Below are 19076 nucleotides of genomic sequence, written 5' to 3'. Positions count from 1 at the left end.
TTAAACGTGGATTGTAAATATTAAGCTTCAGACATGTTCTATTTTACAGTATATATATATATATCAAAAACTGTGTTGATTGACTTCATGGAAGTATCTGAACATCTTGTACACTGCTCCCCGTATAAGGCATTTCCTCTTTGTTACCCGCGGTGTGACGTTCACAATTTACCATTTGAGGATTAAATAACAGCACCGTTTTTTTCTAAACCAATCAGACGCGGAGTTTGGGTTTGCGCGTCGAAAAAACAACCAATCGCTGAGTGGTATTGCACGGGAGGGGCGGGTCTATATCAGGTTGAGGAAGTGGGGTTGAAGTAAGGTGGGGATGAGAAATCATCATTTAGTTAGCTCGCTGCTAGCTTCTGCCTGGAGCTGACTGCCGAGGTGTTATCAGCTTAGTAGCCGAAATCAGTACATTATTTTTACTTTTAACAGGCGCAACGATGACCCTCTGACACCAAGAATGGACATAAGTTAACAATGACGGGGGAGAAAAAGAAGAAAAAGCGGCTGAACCGCAGCATTCTTCTTGCAAAGAAAATTATAATAAAAGATGGAGGAAGTGTGAGTTAAATATTTATTTATCTTCGTTGACTTAGCTTGCCACTGAGCTACACTAGCTGTCGGCCGCTAAAGTTAGACAGAAGCCTTGTTTATTTCGGGAAAATGAAGCAGTACGAGGCGGTATTTGGTGGTTCGTCCCCGGCAGGTAGTCCAACTGTAACCTGGGACTGCCTAGCTAAGTGGCTACCACAGCTAGCTGTGAACTGGCATCGGCTAATGTAGCGGCCTGCGTTAGCCGGCCGTTTACACGTCAGCTTGGCTAACCGCTAGCTGTGTTTTTTCTTTATCGACCGACTTCCCATACTAATCCAGCCACCCTTAATATTAGTTTATTTAACTCAAGTCAAGGGTTAATGTTAACGTTACATCACTTTTGTTCAAGTCTTGTTTAAAAAATACGTGTGACAGTGCAGCACTCAAACTGGGGCTAGGTTACTATTAGCTCACTAGCATATGTGTTTAACGGTGATTGGGGTATTTTTCTTTTTTTACTTTGCTGCAATAATCGGAAATTGTTTCAGACTAGTTTTGTACTACTAATTTTATGAGAGACGATGTGAGGCGACGATCCGTCGTCAATATTGTGGTTTAGATAGAGTACTTCATTTGTTTTTGTGAGTTATGTGAAGTGGCTGCTGCTACACTGCAATTTCCCAATGAGGGAGGCATCAAACAATACAATTAGAGGCCAAATTCTATACAATGACTAAATGGAAGATAAAAAATTAATACAAAAAATACAGACTAAAGATCCAATGTGCAGAATAGACACTGTACAATGGTGGTTATATAATTTAATATACGGTACATTAATGTAAATCGTGTGGATATATGTATAGAAGGAGAGAGAGAGCCATAAACCTTGAAAGATCAAGTTAATCTCATTTATAAAAGATTTAATGTATTGTTTGAGTGGTGAAATATTTAACTAAACATTGCGTTTGGATGAAAACGAGCAAACACAACGTTTAAGATAACATCTCAAACAAGTAAGAATACTGACTGTTGCTTAAGCCAGCATCGGCTGTGTACTGTAATATAACAGCTGTATATGCTGACTGTTCAGAATATGATGGTGCTGGTGTTTGGTTAAACGTCAGCCACGTCCTGTTGTTTCTGGTACATTTATACACCTTTCTCTAGTTCACTGACACCTGTAACACAGCTATGATGAAACCGTCCTATGATGTGAGAATATGCCCTTAACTGGAATCTTCAAACTTCCGTGTTATACAGATCAAATTGACAACTACTTATCACATCAGGAACTGTAACTTAGATCATTTAGAGGGTGTCAGTGATGATTGTCCCAAATTAGGCTGTTGGCAAAGAGTGAGTATGGTTGGATTGTTATAAATACAGTGAGGCGGCAGTGCTGCTTATGTAATCAGTTGGACAGCTATGCCAAACATGCTGGATATCCATATGAAGGCACACAGAGTTGTAATTATAATGAACAGAACAGTAAACTGTTGTTTTCACACAGTAATGGTCCTGTCACCCTTATGACAGCCTTACCTCTGCACCTGGCTCTATTCCAATGAGGTCCTTAGTTCAGATTTTTTTATTTGCTTTACTGTAGCTAGGTCTGACCACTCAGCCATTAAGATTTCACTTTCCACATCCAGCCATTGCATCGAAAAGGCTTAGACTCTCACAAGTCATTACTAGAATGTGGTCTCTAAATGCTGTCATTTCAAAAGAGAGGAAGTTGCAACGTTCATACAATGAGGTAGTTACAGATTATTCATTGTTGTTTCCATGAAGCAGATGGTGTGACCATACACTTGTGGAACAAAAGCATCCGAGTCGATCTGATTTGCACCTTAAGCGGTCATACCCAGTACTTGGATGCTTTCACTATCTCCACATAGGAAAAACCACGTGCAGGGGTAAACGAGCAGCTAGTGTCTCGGTGAAGTTAGCCCTGGCCTACTTTATAGTCTCCCCGATTCACACCTCGCTGTGTTTCCTGCCAAAGATCCTGCTCAGCATCCACGCTCACTCCATCACGCTTTCTCTTCACCATACAGACTTCTATAGATTTTACAATGCCGCAGTGAGGTGACTTCCTCTCTTGGGGGTTGGTTGTAGGAGAGATGAGAATGATGTCTATTTGTGTTTTACTCATTATAGATATAGGTCTGTATTTAGAGTGACCTAGTAAAGTATAGCACAGACTATTCTGCTATTTTACTCGTTTAATTAAACTGTATGATTTTAATGAAGAAAACTTTAACTTGTTTTGTTTTAAATGTACTATAAAATACTTACTTACATAGTACTATGCATAGATGAATGTCTTGGTGAAATTAATCAACTTCTCTTGTTTTATATTCTGGTCATTTACTTGAACTCAACACATTTTGTTTGTAATCAGAGTAAAGCAATATAACAGATAGTGCAGATTTCATGTAAACAGCTTAATCATGTTGTCTCCCTCACATTAATGTCGTAATTAGAGTAAGTATGACTGGATTAATGGAGCCGTGGTGCTTACATTGCTTTCAAATTACTCCTGTCATCTATGCTGCTTAATCGTTTTATATTTTTGCCCTTTCGATTTTACTACAGCGCAAAACTCATTTTGTAGAAAAGATACAGAGTAGTGTGTTGGAGAGAGAATCAGCAGAGTGGCTTGTGGCTTCAAAAAAAATTCTTTAAATGAGTGTATCGTTTTGGCAGCAGAGATACAGCTTTCCTGTTAAAACTGATGACAACAGTTAAAGTTTGAGATAGGAGTCTCTGTAAGAGTATCAGTGTAGAAAACAATGCCATCAAGCTGCTCTAGCCGGGTTCCAGACCTCTGAATTTTAGCTTGCATCTCAAATGTATTCAGTAATTCAAATAGAAAAATTATATAATTTTATATAAGATAAAATATCTGTTGTTGATATAATAGACTAACTCGGGTTTATGTGAATCATCTAAATTCCATAATCATAAATTCACCTTAGTTTGTTGTCATGCAATGATCACATTATTTATGTTTGTGTAAATGTACAGACCGTTGTAGATGTAGCTAGTTTCGCTAGCTGTATGCAGGAAATACTAATACATATGGTTGTAATAACAAATAACAAACAGGTCTGTTTGGTGTTGTGTTAAACTCAGATTTTAGTACAGTAATGGTTAATCAGTATTTCCCTTATTGCAGAGTAAAAAAGTAAGTTTCACATCCTCTTGATACGCTCTTACCCAACTTCGGGCTGTCCCACAGGATCAGGTGATGCACAGTATCATTAGGTGAATGCTGTCCTAAAATAGATTCCAGTTTAAGGTTCAATCTGTTAATGTATTATCACTAACAGGCACTTTGACGCATGTTGAGATGTTGTTTTGCTGCTGGTCGGCTAAACACCTTTCTATTTGTGTGTCTGTCTCTGTCTCCATCCAGCCTCAGGGAATTGGTGAGCCCAGTGTTTACCATGCTGTGGTGGTCATCTTCCTGGAGTTTTTTGCATGGGGTCTCCTCACCACTCCGATGCTCACGGTAGGTCCAGCTACACCCACTCGTCACGTTGACATGCTGTTATGTAAACTGACATAACAGTTTGTAGTATATTCATACGCCTACACCTCTTCCCTGCAAACCTTGCCAAAGACTGGCATGTCCCATTGACTGGAATCACACAAGGCCCATCAGTGTCCATGAATAATTGAATCCCTAATCAAATGAGCGAGGCCCTGGGTGAAGCTGTTTTGTTTTTTTGTTCGTGTGCGTTGGCAGATGTTTTGGGCAGGCGCTAATGGACTGAGAAATATGAAAAGGGCATCAAACAGTTGTATTGTCTGAGCACCAGTTCTTTGTTGAAAAGGCTTATCAGGGGGTCACTGGTTTGTGTTGTCAAGCCACAGCACAGATGCCAGGCAAACCACGCCACACATTCACCTCAGTGCACTGCAGAGTGGTGCGCTTCAAGTATTTTACTACAGGCAACTCAAACAGCATTATTTAAAGGATTGTCAGTCCAAAATGTGACTGTTTTTTTTTTTAGAAATGTTACCATCAGAAAGATGACTCATATTGATGATGTGCTTAATTTCATACCAGCAGGGATTGTATACAAATAGTTTTCCCTTTTCTGACATTAGCTTTTTTAATTTTTTTGTCAAACTCGGCACTTATTGAATTACTGTCCAGTTTCTTTTATCTACGCACATTGCTCCTCCAACATAAATTACTTGGTGTAGAAACTGGTATCTCAAACAAATGATGAGCAAACATCTGTGAGCCACATGATGTGAACCAGACAGGCTTATGCAAGGCATACTTTCCAGCAGTCTCTTGTTTGAAGAGGTGGTTGTGTGTGTAACTGTTAAGCATTAATTACTGGGGGTTTGTTGCCCTCAAGATCCCTGGGCGGAGGCAGGATTTGCATTTTGGACTAATCAGACAGCGCCTGAAAATGAGAGGGACTGCTTCACTGCTCCCAATGAGCGCACTGCTTCATTAGTATCCAGCAGCAACAGTCTTCACTGAGCATTCACAGTCTGTGTGTGTTGGGTAACTGACTCCCAGAGGAACAGAGGGGATTCTTAGCCATGCCATGAGCTTTCCCTGTGTACCCCTCAACAATAACCAGATCCTGTTGTTCAGTCTCAGTCAAGCTCCACATGTCCTAAATTAAACTAAGACTTCATGTCCCCACACCAGTGTCAGTGACACTTATACACAATGTTTACTGCGCTCTGACGTTATGAACTGGACTTTGAACCAAACATCCACTGGATTTTTTTTTTAACCATCTAAACAACCTGCCTCCTCTGATCATTTCCATGAAAATAAAGTTATGTGTCTGACTGTGTATATCCTGAAATACAGGTGTTTATATTGTGGAACACCAGCTGTGTTTGTTATAAAACATGTTTGTTATAAAAACATTCAAAATCCCCCCTGTTACTCTTTATTATTTTTGATGTAAATCTGTATCCGAACATTTTCTGCAATTTAGAAAGAAAAATTTAGAGGGTTGTGTATCCTTGATGAGATATGTGAGACTTATGTAGTTAATTGTCTGCAATGAAAACTTGAATGATAACATAGCATTGTCCCTACAAAACAGTTTTTAATCTACAAATCAGCAACATATGTTACTAAAAGTCAGACTTTGTAACATGATGTTAGAACACAACAGATTCAAGAAAGATTTGTGGTAGCCAGGACGTAATATCAGGGTTGAGTGAAGCCATAAACCTGTCTAGTCTCTGTTGCTACACTCTGTTTCACAATAGCATTTACTAAAAGAGTAAATGTTCACCCTCAACAAAACAGAGTGGAACAAATGGTGAATACAAGTACTCAATCATCCAGTCTGACGATAACCATGAATGACGCCTGTAACCATGACGCCACTTGGTACAGACCAAAACTGGCCACTTAATCAGCTCTGAAAAGTTATTTGAGCTAACTTGACCTGTCAGGTGTTAACGAAACAACACCAAATGTGCAGCCTCTGCTTCCTAACGCAACGTCTTACTGTTACAAGTATAGACGCTTTTAATGGACAGTTTTTGCCCCAGAACACGAAACCAGTTGGGGCACAGCTCCTGTGGAAATACACTGACTGCGCTGAAAATATGTTTTAAATTCAAACTTAGGCCACTGAAAAATAAAATGCAGGGAGGCCATAGCTTGTCACATTTATGACCAAAGAGTGTGTGAAATAAACAGGATTTATCACTCATATGAGTAGTGCCAGTCATGTTTATCTGCAGTGACTGTAGCATGTAACTTAGTTTAATGGTTCTCAACATGTGGGTCAAAGCCCTGTGAAAATATTTGTATTTAATATGCACAATATTCCTATTTTTCCATCACGGTGAACAGTTGCAGTGTCTAGTTTCCTGCCATAGACCTAATGATTACTTTATTGGTTTATTTCTTAATTTTAACTCTGTCATTTGTTAAAATAGTGGATTTTTGTTCAGTGTAGTCTCATTAGTTTATTTCTCTATTAGAAACATGATACAAACTGTTCGGATGAGTGGTTTCATCTGGTCTTATCTGTGTTTGCTCTCCAGGTATTACACCAAACATTCCCCCAACACACATTCCTGATGAATGGGCTTATTCATGGTGTCAAGGTAAGAGACAACCGTATACACAAACTGGAAAACTAGGTTCAATATTCTGTCTCATGACAGGTAACATATGCAAATTGCCAGAACACAGTCACTCTTACATGTTAAGTTATCTCTATTCCTGTTACCTACAGCACCGTAATAGCAAACAATATATTTCACTGCTGTGCTGTTTAAAACACAGTCACTTAAACTGCTCGCTGGGGCAACATTTTTTTTGCACTGTATAGTAGTATTACAAGGAATAAATACAGAATAATATATTTTGTTTTCATTATACGTTTGGGCAGTTTCTTTAGATTAATTAAATATTAAATGTATCTAGTCACACAGTAAGGCACACCAGCAGTTTTAAGGAATGTCAGTTAACATCCCTCCTCAGGACTGCGAGTTTGTCTTTCTTTTATTTGCCCGTGGAAGATTTGCTGAGCATGTGTGTTTATCTTCAGAAACGCCCTGGTTGACACCTACAAGCTTTCCAGTAACCATAGCAGGTCCCCCAGCTGGCCACACAATAGCTCAGCTGAAGCACCTTTCCAGGGTCAAGTGCACCTGAACAGTAGTTATTCAGGGAGGAGGGAGTGTGTCTAAAGATAGTTGGGAGAGGTCATCCTGTAATTATTTTAGATTTCCTAGTTTTTTGGGATCACAACTGTTGTGATATCAACACAACCAACTTCTTTTTTGTGATCAAGAAATAACTTCTCTGAAACAAATAGGAAATGCTCTGAATTCCCAACATTCCCAACATTAGTGTGGGGAGTGTAGTATTTCTGCCGACTAGCAAGGGTAGCAACATTGAATCATTCGGTCGAATAATGACACACATCACTAGTGTTGACACAGTGTGTGTACTTGAATCACAGTCCCTGTGGACCTTTGAGTGGAAATTTCACTCAAACTATCGATTTACAGCTCTCTGCTCTCTTTTCTGAAACATTTTTCTTATTCTTATCTCTCCCTACATCTCTTCTAGGGCCTGTTATCATTTCTGAGTGCTCCACTGATTGGAGCGTTGTCAGATGTATGGGGACGCAAGTCTTTCCTGCTGCTAACGGTCTTCTTCACTTGTGCACCCATTCCGCTGATGAAGATCAGCCCATGGTGAGTGCAAAAGATGAAGTTAAACTTCTCACAGTTTTTTTTTTTATTGTTTTTTGGGGTTTTGGTTATTATGTGGTGCATAATGAATGAATAAATGCAAATACATAAAGGAGTATTTAAACATACTTTTGACTGTAAAAGGGATGCCATAGGACGTCCTTCTGTAGTATCAACAACAGATCATGAGTTTACCTTTATGAAATAGTCTGTGAAAAGGTTACAAAATCAAATAAAACATGATTATAATCCCTCGTGTCAAAAAATTCAATTTTTGTACCAGAGCTAAGTGTGTTGATGGGTTCCCCTGCTTCTAATAGAATCAGTTTACATGCAAACAATGTTACAATTGAAATCAAATTATATTGGTTATTTGACAACTTGATTTTCGAAACTTTAACCAAACTCAGCCATAGTTTGTTTGTGCTGAAAGCCAAAGTCTTTTTTTCTTTCAGGTGGTATTTTGCAGTCATCTCTATGTCCGGCGTCTTTGCCGTAACTTTCTCCGTGATCTTTGCCTATGTGGCCGACATCACACAGGAGCATGAGAGGAGCACAGCGTACGGTTTGGTAAGGAGATGGTTGACCAAAACCGATCATCACAGCCCTGTTGAATATGTGCATAAACTTTTTGAACATTACCAGAATGATCATGACAGTGTTTGTAATACTTTTCAACAAAGACCTTGACCAAGTAAACAATAGTCAGATTAATAAAAGCAGCATCACAATGGAGGCCAGAAGAGCTGATTAAAAAAAAAAAAAAAAAACTCCATGAAAGGAAACATTGACCACTTAATGTTTTGTTCACCTCAGCTCTGCTTCACCCCACCCCCACAGGTATCAGCTACCTTTGCAGCCAGCCTGGTTACCAGCCCGGCCATTGGAGCCTACCTGTCTGTGGCCTACGGTGACACCTTAGTGGTGATCCTGGCCACGGCCATCGCCCTGCTCGACATCTGCTTCATCCTCGTGGCTGTGCCAGAGTCGCTGCCGGAGAAGATGAGGCCGGCATCGTGGGGAGCACCGATCTCCTGGGAACAGGCAGACCCCTTCGCTGTGAGTAAAAACACAATAATCTTTATTGATCGTTTTTCATCAGTTATGACCCAGTACTATGCACAGGTTACGTCCAACTAAACAGCAGTTTGATTACAGATTACAGATGGGAACACACTTAATGGTGCTGCAAATGATGTGCAAGGCACATGTCTTTCATTTAGTTAGTTATTAATACCGTCATAGCAACACAATGATGCACAACTAGATTATTATTTACAATGGGTTGATATTAATAAGAGAGTAATGTTGTAGCTTTAGGGGTGACTTGGGTCTCTATAAAGAAAAGGAACTAGTCAGTCAGTGTGTAGATATGAGCTGGAAAAAAAACTGTGAACCTATACTTTGGTCCAGAGTTCATATTTGTGCAACCCTTGTTGTTCAAAGATATATTGACACAAATATAGTATAGAGTACATGCAGATCAAAGCTTTAATTTGCATACTTGACTTCATGATTTTAACAGTGAAAATATTCATTATGATTATAGCTTTGGAAACATGGCAAAGTCAGCATATCAAAAACGACACTGATATTGTTCATGTTTTCATTTCTTGCCACAAGTTAAACTGTTGTTGCTGTTCTCTCGTCCAGTCTCTGCGTAAAGTGGGCCAGGACTCCACGGTGCTCCTCATCTGTATCACAGTGTTTCTCTCCTACCTCCCCGAGGCCGGCCAGTACTCCAGCTTCTTCCTCTATCTCAAACAGGTAACACGGTTCTCCTGCCAGAAAGCTCACAAAAATGACTGGATTGCACACGCAAACATTGTTTAGACATGTCATGTAAACTTGCTACCACATATCTGTGGTATTAGATGGTGGTGGAATGTAAAATGGATAAAGATGTGTGATAGCTGTGACAGTGGGGCTGGTATTGTGTGTGTGTGTGTGTGTGTGTAAGATAAGTGTAATCCAACCCATGTGTTCTCGTGTAATGTAGTAACAACTACTGTGTAGTCATTAGTCAGAATGTCAACATTAGAGCATCAACATAACGGGCGTTGCGGCGGTTGTGATCCCTTCACCACATGGTCTCTAGTTGAAATCTAGAATATCACTTTGTAGGTGAAGGTGTGGTTGCTTAAGGAGGACAGTATAATTTGGGATTAATATGTGACTGTTGTATACTTTTGCCATTTGTGTTGCAAATAAAAGACAGAAGTTGCTACCTGAAAGCTCAGAGAATAATCTTCGTACAGCTGGGGAAATATGCCGAGCAGACACTTTCACCTACATTGCTTTAAGATTGGTTGAGCAGGTTTGCTGAGCAGCCTGTCTCAGTACGTGAATAAGTAGAGCAAATTCATTAAGTGTCTCAGCAAAATGCAACCACAGGAAAACCAGCGCATTTGAAAACGCAAGTAGCCAGAAATGGAAGAAGAAGCCTCAGGTTCCTGTTTATATATAGACTGGTAGCATCTGGAGGCAGCTGGCAGCTCTGAGAAAGACTGACAAGGTATGATTGCCCCCTTTTTCTAAACCGCTCCAACTGAGGAGTGTACCAGCTGCAACAGGTCCTGGAGACACCCACTGTAGTGGGAACTAGCACAGGGGGAGTTCTGAGTACTTTGGCAGGTGTTTATATGTCCGTGGACAGATTTTTTTCCACGTGATAGCGTCTTAACCTGCAATATACGTTCCAAAACTTTAGAAGTATGTAGTTGAGATCAAAATGAAGATGGGTGTGGTCCACCCCTGAGTGCTGAGTACTCATGGGTCAGAGTGTCAATATGTTGACAGGTGTGGCTGCTGGTGTGAACCCATCGCAAGATGCTTTTTAGTTAACTTTGTGTAAACAATGTAAGATAAACCGGTCTCTAACACACACAGACACAGACAGACAGACAGACAGACAGGTCTACCATTTTGAAAAAGATAACAAAGCTCTGGAGTGTAGGGGCTAACATTACACACCACACCCTCATGTCCTCTGTGTGGCAAGATTGTTTTCTCATATATCTGTGTCTCTCTGTCATAACTACATTAACACTGCGCACTAACTGCCCTATTATTGTTGCCTGTAAATAAAGGGCAGCATACTTGACCCACATACACCAAAGAAACCAAGGGGCGGGAAAAGAGAGCCAGTTTTTGTTGTTCCAGGATGCAGTATTAAACAGGTGTTTGTAAAAGACCACAAACAAACCCCCCTCTTCCATTGTGTTGTCTGGTTTCTTAAGAGAGCGAAAAATGTTAAATGCTTTTGGTTTCTGTGCTTGTCTTTAGGTGAACAGTCGTGTCCTAACCTGTGTTTTCTTAACCGTCTCGCCCTCAGGTCATAGGCTTTTCATCAGAGACAGTGGCTGCCTTTATCGCTGTAGTGGGGATCCTGTCAATACTAGCTCAGGTACTGTAAAAAATACTCCTGTTGTAGACTTTGTAATACTGAACCATCCTCTCCTCGTGTTTGGATTCTTGGAGTCAAGACTCGAAATAATCAAAACTGCTGTATTACTCGCTGCCTCCTATAGGGCTGCCTTGTATAACCTGTGTGCTGTGTGTCTTTAGACGGTGGTGTTGGGGATCCTGATGCGTTCAATAGGAAATAAGAACACAATCCTGCTTGGCCTCGGGTTCCAGATCCTCCAGCTGGCTTGGTACGGCTTCGGGTCTCAGCCCTGGTCAGTAACACACACACACACACACACACACACACACACACACACACACACACACATACACACCCCTTTCCATTACATTTATTTAAAACAACTGGGACTCCACCGATGGAAGATTGTGTGACATAGGAGCAGTTTTGAATTAGAACAGTTTTTTTTTTTGTTTGTTTTTTTTTTTTTTTTTAAAGAGTCATTGATTCATTAAGAAATTTGGGTTTTGATTCCTGAAAATAATGTTTGGACCTTTTACGCTTCCATCTCCATCACTGGTTACTTATGAGCTCAGACTCAATAGTTTGAGCCAGCTTCACAAAAGCCAGTATAGCTACAGGGAAATGTACAGCAAATATAATTCTAGGTAAGCAAGGAAGGAAGTTTGTCACATGTATAAAAGCATTTCCTGCAGCACGGTGCAAAACCACAGGTCTGGTCATGATATCTGAAAATCAGTTTGTGGTGATTCATTCAACTCAAGTCAGATAGACACACATTTAACTTGTGTATTCCTATGTTTCTTCATTATACAGTTTTATCCGAAAGAATCACAAAATATCTTGCATTTAATTTTTTTATTCAAATAATTTGCAAAGACCCTCGAGCAGGATCCGATAAGTCAAATCTACAAGTTGTAAGTACAATCTATAAATAATTCGAATCAATACAATCCACACAGAACTTAACCATCTTCCTTTTTTGTTTTTTTGTTTTGCAATTGGATTTGATTTAAATTAATTAAAACACTGTATTTCAGTGCTGTTTTCCACTAGAATTCATTGCCTTTGTTCACTGTTGTTGTTGTAATCCCCTGAGAAACCACTAGAGGGCAGCACAGCCATAGCCAGCGTCATGGAACAGTCAACAGACAGGTGGTGACACTGTAATCTGATAACTAAGACTCTTTAAAGGCATCGATATAATGTTGGAGCTTTCAGAAATTATTGATTATTATAATTAAAAGGTAGTAGTACATCAAATGTATTTGTCTGTCCACTCACTTAAACCCTATAATATGAATAAAGATGCTTTTACCAAACACCCACCACCCACTGACACAGGTCACATTATCAGTTTCATTTCTCCTAAAGTGAGAAGGTAACAGCTTCATCAGTTTCTGTTGTTGTTGTTGTTTTGGCCAGGAGGGCAAGGGCAGAGCAGCCATAATATCTATTGATTCTGAACAAAAACATTCACAGCAACAAAACATCTTCTTATTGCTCCTCTCTCCTGTGGTCAATACCCTTGAAATTAGATTAAACAAAGGTCAAGTTCGCCACATCAGATATTAAGCTGAGAATCCTTTCCATGTTCACAAAAGGGGGTGAAAAAAAAACGTTTTCTTCTACGAAATGAAATAGAAAGTACATTTTAATCTAACATTAGATTTGACATTTGACATTTTAGACTTTGGAAGCTCGGTCACTGCTTAATATTTATTCATATTGTTTATTTTGAATGTTAAGGCTTTAACCATAATAGGCTAAACAAACTTTAGCTCACCTTCAAGGACATGTATAAATCCAATTTTTGAAAGGTTAAATAGAATTTTGTTTGTATCCTTAACAAATGTGTGTTGTCGGTTGTAGGATGATGTGGGCAGCTGGAGCCGTCGCAGCCATGTCCAGCATCACTTTCCCTGCCATCAGCGCAATAGTGTCCCGTAATGCAGACCCAGACCAACAAGGTGAGTTTCAAACATAGGCCTATAAGCAACCCAATAGCCCAATGGGGGACCTAATTAGGGCACGTGCTATGTGGGCGCAAATGCTCTGAGCAGCCGAGTCCCTGGTTCAACCCCCGACCAGCCAGACTGTTCGCGTACGTAACAGTAATTTTCATCCAGACTAAACAATAAAATGTGGCACCTATTAGAGATTTTCCTGACCGTGTTCATGGTTGTGTCTGTCTGTCTGTCTGTAGGTGTTGTCCAGGGGATGATTACAGGAATTCGGGGCCTCTGTAACGGTTTGGGCCCCGCTCTTTATGGTTTTGTCTTCTACTTGTTCCACGTGGAGCTGAGTGACACAGACGGCTCTGAGAAAGGGGCCAAATCCAACATGGTCAACCCCACTGACGAGGTGAACATAAATGAAAAATGGCATTGAAGTCATTTGTACAATACAGCGAATATGTTGCACATATGGTAGCCGTACTTTAACTGAATATTTCTTGTCCCCTCTTCAGAGTGCCATCATCCCAGGTCCTCCCTTCCTGTTTGGTGCATGCTCAGTGCTGCTGTCTCTGCTGGTTGCCCTGTTTATCCCGGAGCACACGGGGCCCGGCATGAGGCCTGGTGCCTACAAGAAGCACAGCAACGGGGCACAGAGTCACTCCCACAGTCCCCAGGGTAGTGGGGCAGAGGGCAAGGAGCCTCTGCTGGAGGACAGCAGTGTATAACCTCAGCTAAGGGGGGGCAGATGCCCTCACTCCACCCCAAAACCCCTGCACACATGGACAGACCCACACATTTTACCACATGGACACACTTGCACCTCAGGCACCCGTCAGACTGCCGTGAAGAGGTCTTTGTGTCTGTGTGTTTGTGTCCACAGCACAAAAGTGGGCAGTCGTTCCTTAGCAGCCCTTCTTCTTTTTTAAAAGCAGGCAATTGTGAGGACTCTCTAAAGACCTTGTATGAAGAGAGTGTGAGTATTTTTTGGGCTGCCGTGGAAAGGTGTGTGTCACTTGGCTGAGCTGGACTCTAATCCTTGGTTTCTATAAAGCAGTAAGAGAGTGGAGCGTACAGCAGTTGCCCCCCCTTCCTGGTGCAAAACAGAACCGAAGTGATTTGGTTTAGAGTGTGAGTGGGGTATATTTCAAATGTTACTAAATCCCTGTGTGATTATTCATATTCCTCTGTAGCCAGTGAAGTGGCAACTTTGTCTGTTTGTCCAATGAAAGAGTAACAAACAGTTAGTTGAGCACTTGTCTAATGGTCTTTCACACATTAACTTCTGTTCTGACGCGGCTACAGCTCTGTTTAAGCATCCAAGAAGGGAACACAGTTTTTCCTCTGTGTGCACAGCAGGGAAGCACAGCAACTGTAAACCTGTGAGAGGAGTCTCTGCAGACCAGTGTTGGAGAGGCGCTGCCTAATCTCAAGTCAGGATGGGTCAACCAGTTCACATATGAAAAGCTTCGTAAGACCACATTTTGTTTAAATGTCACACTTCTTACAGAGAGAAGTGTGAAACCGAGACCACTTTATTAGCTGAAACAGTTTTTCAATGTTTACTTGCCATTCTCTAGATTAGTAGTACAGTTTGGGTTGTATATTTTTTCTCTGTTCAAACTGAAGGCTAGTTGTGCTTCAAGTTTTTATTCAAGAAACAAATGTTGCCTTGAAGTGACTTAAGATAAAATATATATATATATAGACATTACGTAACCTGTATGAAGACCGAGGTCTGAGAAGGCTCTGTAATCTTACGCTATCGCTCCCATCGGAGCAGTTACACACTTTCTATTCCTTTGTTTTCATGTCCTTCCTGTCACTTAGTTTGCTGACATTTATCATCAACAGGGTTAAGGCTTACAGAACCATGGTTTCATTTTAAAAGCCTCTGGACCATTTGGAGCTAGAGCGTTGCTATCAGCATGTCAGTGTTGGCACTGACTGTTAATAAGGAGAGTGAATTGATATCATTAGGTTAAACAAAATATCAGTGATGCTGCTGCAGTGGAAATTTCAAAGGTTAAGTGTGATGTAATGTGGATAAAGATTTCAACCTGGGTAACTATAAAACAGTTCCATGTAATCCCTGACATTTAAGATGCCATACAAACAGTCATTCCAAGGCACAAGACTCTCAATCTCAAACAATAACTAAAGACAGATGGTAGAAATTTTAGACGTGAAGCACCTCATGGGACTGGCTTGTGCATCTCACAAACTCACATTTAGCAGGCTGCAGATTCTCACACAAGGGCGAGCTGTTCGGTCACTGTCAGACCTGCTGTATACTTGCCAACCTGCTCCACCCATAGGACAGAAAGTAGCAGCAGTTTGTTGCTAGTCGCCCACCACTGGCAAGGAAAGGAAAAGCTGCGTAAATTTTAGCAGATGTTACAGCTGCAGAATTTCTTTCTGTTTTAAACACATGGTTCAGTTAATTCATCAACACAAACATGGAAATAACAGTGCTCCCTTCCTAATCGACCAGTGATGATTACCAAAACATAGAAAATAGAAACTCTTAAAATAAAATCACACGAAAAACAAAATAAAATTTAAAAAAAAAAGTTTTAAAAAAGTAAAAGAACCATTCAAACAAAATAGAATAAAACAAACAGCAATTTTTGTCGTAGTAGAGACAGTAAGAGGTCAGAGTTTACATGACACTTGGAGCACTGTGAACTCTGTAGTAGTCATCAGTGAATATGATATAAAAGATTCTAGCAAAACGTGAAAACAATTGTCTTTGACATTGGGTGTGTGATAGTTTGCATCAAGTGGTTTTTTATTTATTCTTTGTCAGTAGATGGTCGTCAGTACGTCTGTAGCCGCAGGTGTAAACTGCTGCTGTTACTTTTCTTGCCAGCAGGTGGCGCAGGTTGAACATGAACTGCAGCTCTGTAGCTGGATGGTCTTGGCTGCGCCTGTGTTTTTTTTGTTTTTTTTTTTGTTGTTGTTTGTTTGTTTTTTTTGGTGCTTCGCATCAGTGACACTGTGTTCCCTTTGTTCAAATACTGTGTTAACAGCTGGTGAATTATTCCTGTCACAGTTTTGAACAGTTAATTTATAAATGTCTCAAGTGCATTTAAATAACCAAATTACAACCTGATATGGACTAGTAGCTAACGGTGGGTTTCATGCTGTTTAACATCTTTCTGAAGTGAAATGTGCGTCATATATTTTGTGCCAAATTTTTTTTTTTTTTGGTTTGCTTTTTCATACTGTGTGCGTGTAAGTGTGCTCGAGTGATTTGGATTTTTTTTTTGTTGTTGTTTTTGTTTTCTCTTGTCTTAATTTCTTTGACTGAAAATTTAAGTTTTAATGTTCTTTTTTTTATACTTTTAAAACCTCATCCAGTCATTTTTAGGAATCTTTTCCAACATTGTGACTAGATGGTAAAATTATCGAATGTCCTTCTTGTTGTTTTCAATCTTGGTCTTCATTTAATAACAAGCATTTCACCGTGGTTAGTTACATTTAATAAGCTCAGAGTTGCTGAATGTTCATAAAGCCAAGCTGTACATGTTAACCACACTATACCCTCAACATTTTGACTCACCCGTCATCTTGTTTTTATTATTTCAGGGGGGTTGTTACTTAACAGGAGGCTGTAACTGTTGATTTAATCTCAGAATATCACTTTTTTTTTTTAAATTTATCTTTATTGGACCAACACAAAAAATTCAGATCCTGCATAAATTGGTAAGATTCTGCACCAGCCCCACGTGCACTCATACAGCTTACACGCAGATGACTGTAATTGTACAAAAATCACCTGTACGTACAGTAAATGTATATATTTATTGCTCAAGGAGATGGCCACCTCTTGGTCTATTTGGTTGTATGGTGCAATTATTATTATATATTTCTCAAGACTGACCTGCTAGCCACTCCTGTTTTTAGTATGTGGTTTGTGGCCTGAACCCCCTCTCTGTGTGCCTAAATTTAGCCAAGAAACGAATATGGCAACATAAGTAAATGGTGGTTATTATGTAAATATGGGAAACTAATGACAAACTATTTATTAAAGGTTTATTGTACAATGAAATGTTTGCGTTTGCATCTGTGGGTTTTGGGGAGTGCACCACAAGTTTGTGCCAAAGCTGCCTGAGGGATCAGGGTGTGTCTCAGCTGTGTTAAAATGAGGATCCTAAATCTAATGGCTGCTAAATCCCACTAGATCCCATTATAAACTGTATTCTTTTTAGCTTTTACTTACTGTTCACTGCAGCAGACTTCCAGTTTAATGCTCTAATTTTGTTGGTAACTTTTTTTTTGTGTAATCCTGCCGTTCAGAGTTGTGTTGTGGCTCTAATGCTTTCCTCCACCTACACACTGTATACTATGTACTCAGCTGTTATTAATGCACAGACCTAAGCTCATTTACTCTCTGTGGTCTGAGCCTTTTTTTATTAAAACCATATGGAGGCAGCAGAAAAATCTGTCCAGGTCTTGAAAAGTATGTTAGTTTAACAAGCATTGATTTTAGTTTCTGTCCTCCCTATCTTAAATATGTACCCTGTCGTCATGAAAGGAGTGTCCCTTATTCTTCAGGTGAGGTCCTCCTGTGTTGAGCCATGTGTTTGTTTAATTTAACAAATCTCTATCCTATTGATATTGGTCTTAGTAGCATCAGTACTTTGGGGATTGATCCACCCACAACTGTCATGTACCACATTACAATGCTGACCACAAGTGTGGGTTATAAACCTTTACTGGCTGCATTTAAAATCATTACCTGTCGACTGACGAGGCTGAGTCACTTGAATATTTTTAATTTGAATGCACTCGTCGAGGATTTCATTCACTCGGTTTATATGTTGCATTTGCTTCTGTTGGCTTCATAAAGAAGTGGACTTTAATGTAGATGGTGCTGAATTGTGGAATCAGTTTTTGTTTTTTTTTTTCCCCCATATTGATATATTTGACATTTTTATATCTTTGTGTCATTTGCAGGAGGAGAGCTTTGCAAAATACCGTTTCCATAAACCCCAGCTCATTACATCCCAGTCATTACTTATTCTTTGCATGTGCTGACATGCTCCTACATGAGATTGATGGTGTTTTCACTTCGCTTTTGCTCTCGCATTTGAGAGATGAGTTTACCTGGACAAAGAGTGAGGACTCACCGCGCTGTCTCTTCATAATGGGACATTTCCTTTTACATTTAGAGAATAATCTTTGAGCAGACTGCCTCACTGGGGTTTCCTTCTCTCTGCTGGAATATGATGATGTACGCAAAAGTGTCCAAGTGGAGCAGCAGGTGTTATGTGGTCTTAACCTGGGATAGAAGAGATAATAATAAGGCTCTTAGCCATAATCCATGCCCATTGTTTACTGACGAGCCCTCTAACAACTCTGGGCACTGTGGTGGATTTAGTTACGATGGATTCATCAGGACAATGGTGCCTCTTATTGAGCATCCATAATAACCAGCTACTGTCCATACTTTGGCACGTGGGCTTCAGTAATGCAGTCGACTGTGTAAGCAACACAACCACCCCGCTACTGTTTTATGTCACACTTTGGACACATAAGGACTCGTAGACACATGTTTGACACGTAACTTTTTTTCCTTGTAAAACACACACGGTGCTAAAAAAAGGAGCAGGGAATGCTTTAACTGGCCGCCTCCAGTGATCGTAGCTACACAACACATCAACAAACGGCAGGTTCCAGCTTTCCGGGAATTAGAGGCACACGGCCTTGTCAGGATTAACAGCTCTGGAAGCCAAAGCATTGGGCATGTTTTAACAAGAGCAACTTTACTGAGCACTTCAGAGAAAGTAGATGCTCAGATCACTTCCAAGGCATGATTGTGAGCACAGGAGCCCCTCAGTGTCCCCCCCCCCCCCCTCGTCGTTTATTTGTGCTGGTGTTAGGGATGAAAAGGGGCCATGTGACTATTTTGGGGAGCTGCTGGAATGTATTGTGATGCAGAGTCGCTGTCATTGCACATTTACTTTCCAGGCTTC

At 40.3% G+C, this 19076-nt stretch overlaps 1 protein-coding gene across 1 annotated transcript; it reads left to right on the top strand.

Moving 5' to 3' along the window:
• The first annotated feature begins 318 nt into the window (after positions 1-318).
• On the top strand, positions 319-17149 carry mfsd14a2 (major facilitator superfamily domain containing 14A2). Its single transcript, XM_071490232.1, has 12 exons — positions 319-567; positions 3965-4060; positions 6592-6654; positions 7628-7755; positions 8208-8322; positions 8593-8811; positions 9406-9519; positions 11087-11158; positions 11320-11432; positions 13013-13110; positions 13347-13504; positions 13611-17149. Exons 1-12 carry the CDS (start codon positions 484-486, stop codon positions 13821-13823), a joined length of 1473 nt encoding a protein of 490 aa, XP_071346333.1. The 5' UTR covers positions 319-483; the 3' UTR covers positions 13824-17149.
• Positions 17150-19076: the final 1927 nt, after the last annotated feature.

Source organism: Trachinotus anak, unplaced genomic scaffold, assembly GCF_046630095.1.
Source record: "Trachinotus anak isolate AG129_WGS33_773 ecotype Australia unplaced genomic scaffold, CSIRO_AGI_Tana_v1 ptg000012l, whole genome shotgun sequence".
In the NCBI taxonomy this organism is placed as follows: domain Eukaryota; kingdom Metazoa; phylum Chordata; class Actinopteri; order Carangiformes; family Carangidae; genus Trachinotus; species Trachinotus anak.
The sequence above is the reverse complement of the archived record's forward strand: the minus strand, read 5'-3'. Positions and strand labels throughout refer to the sequence as shown.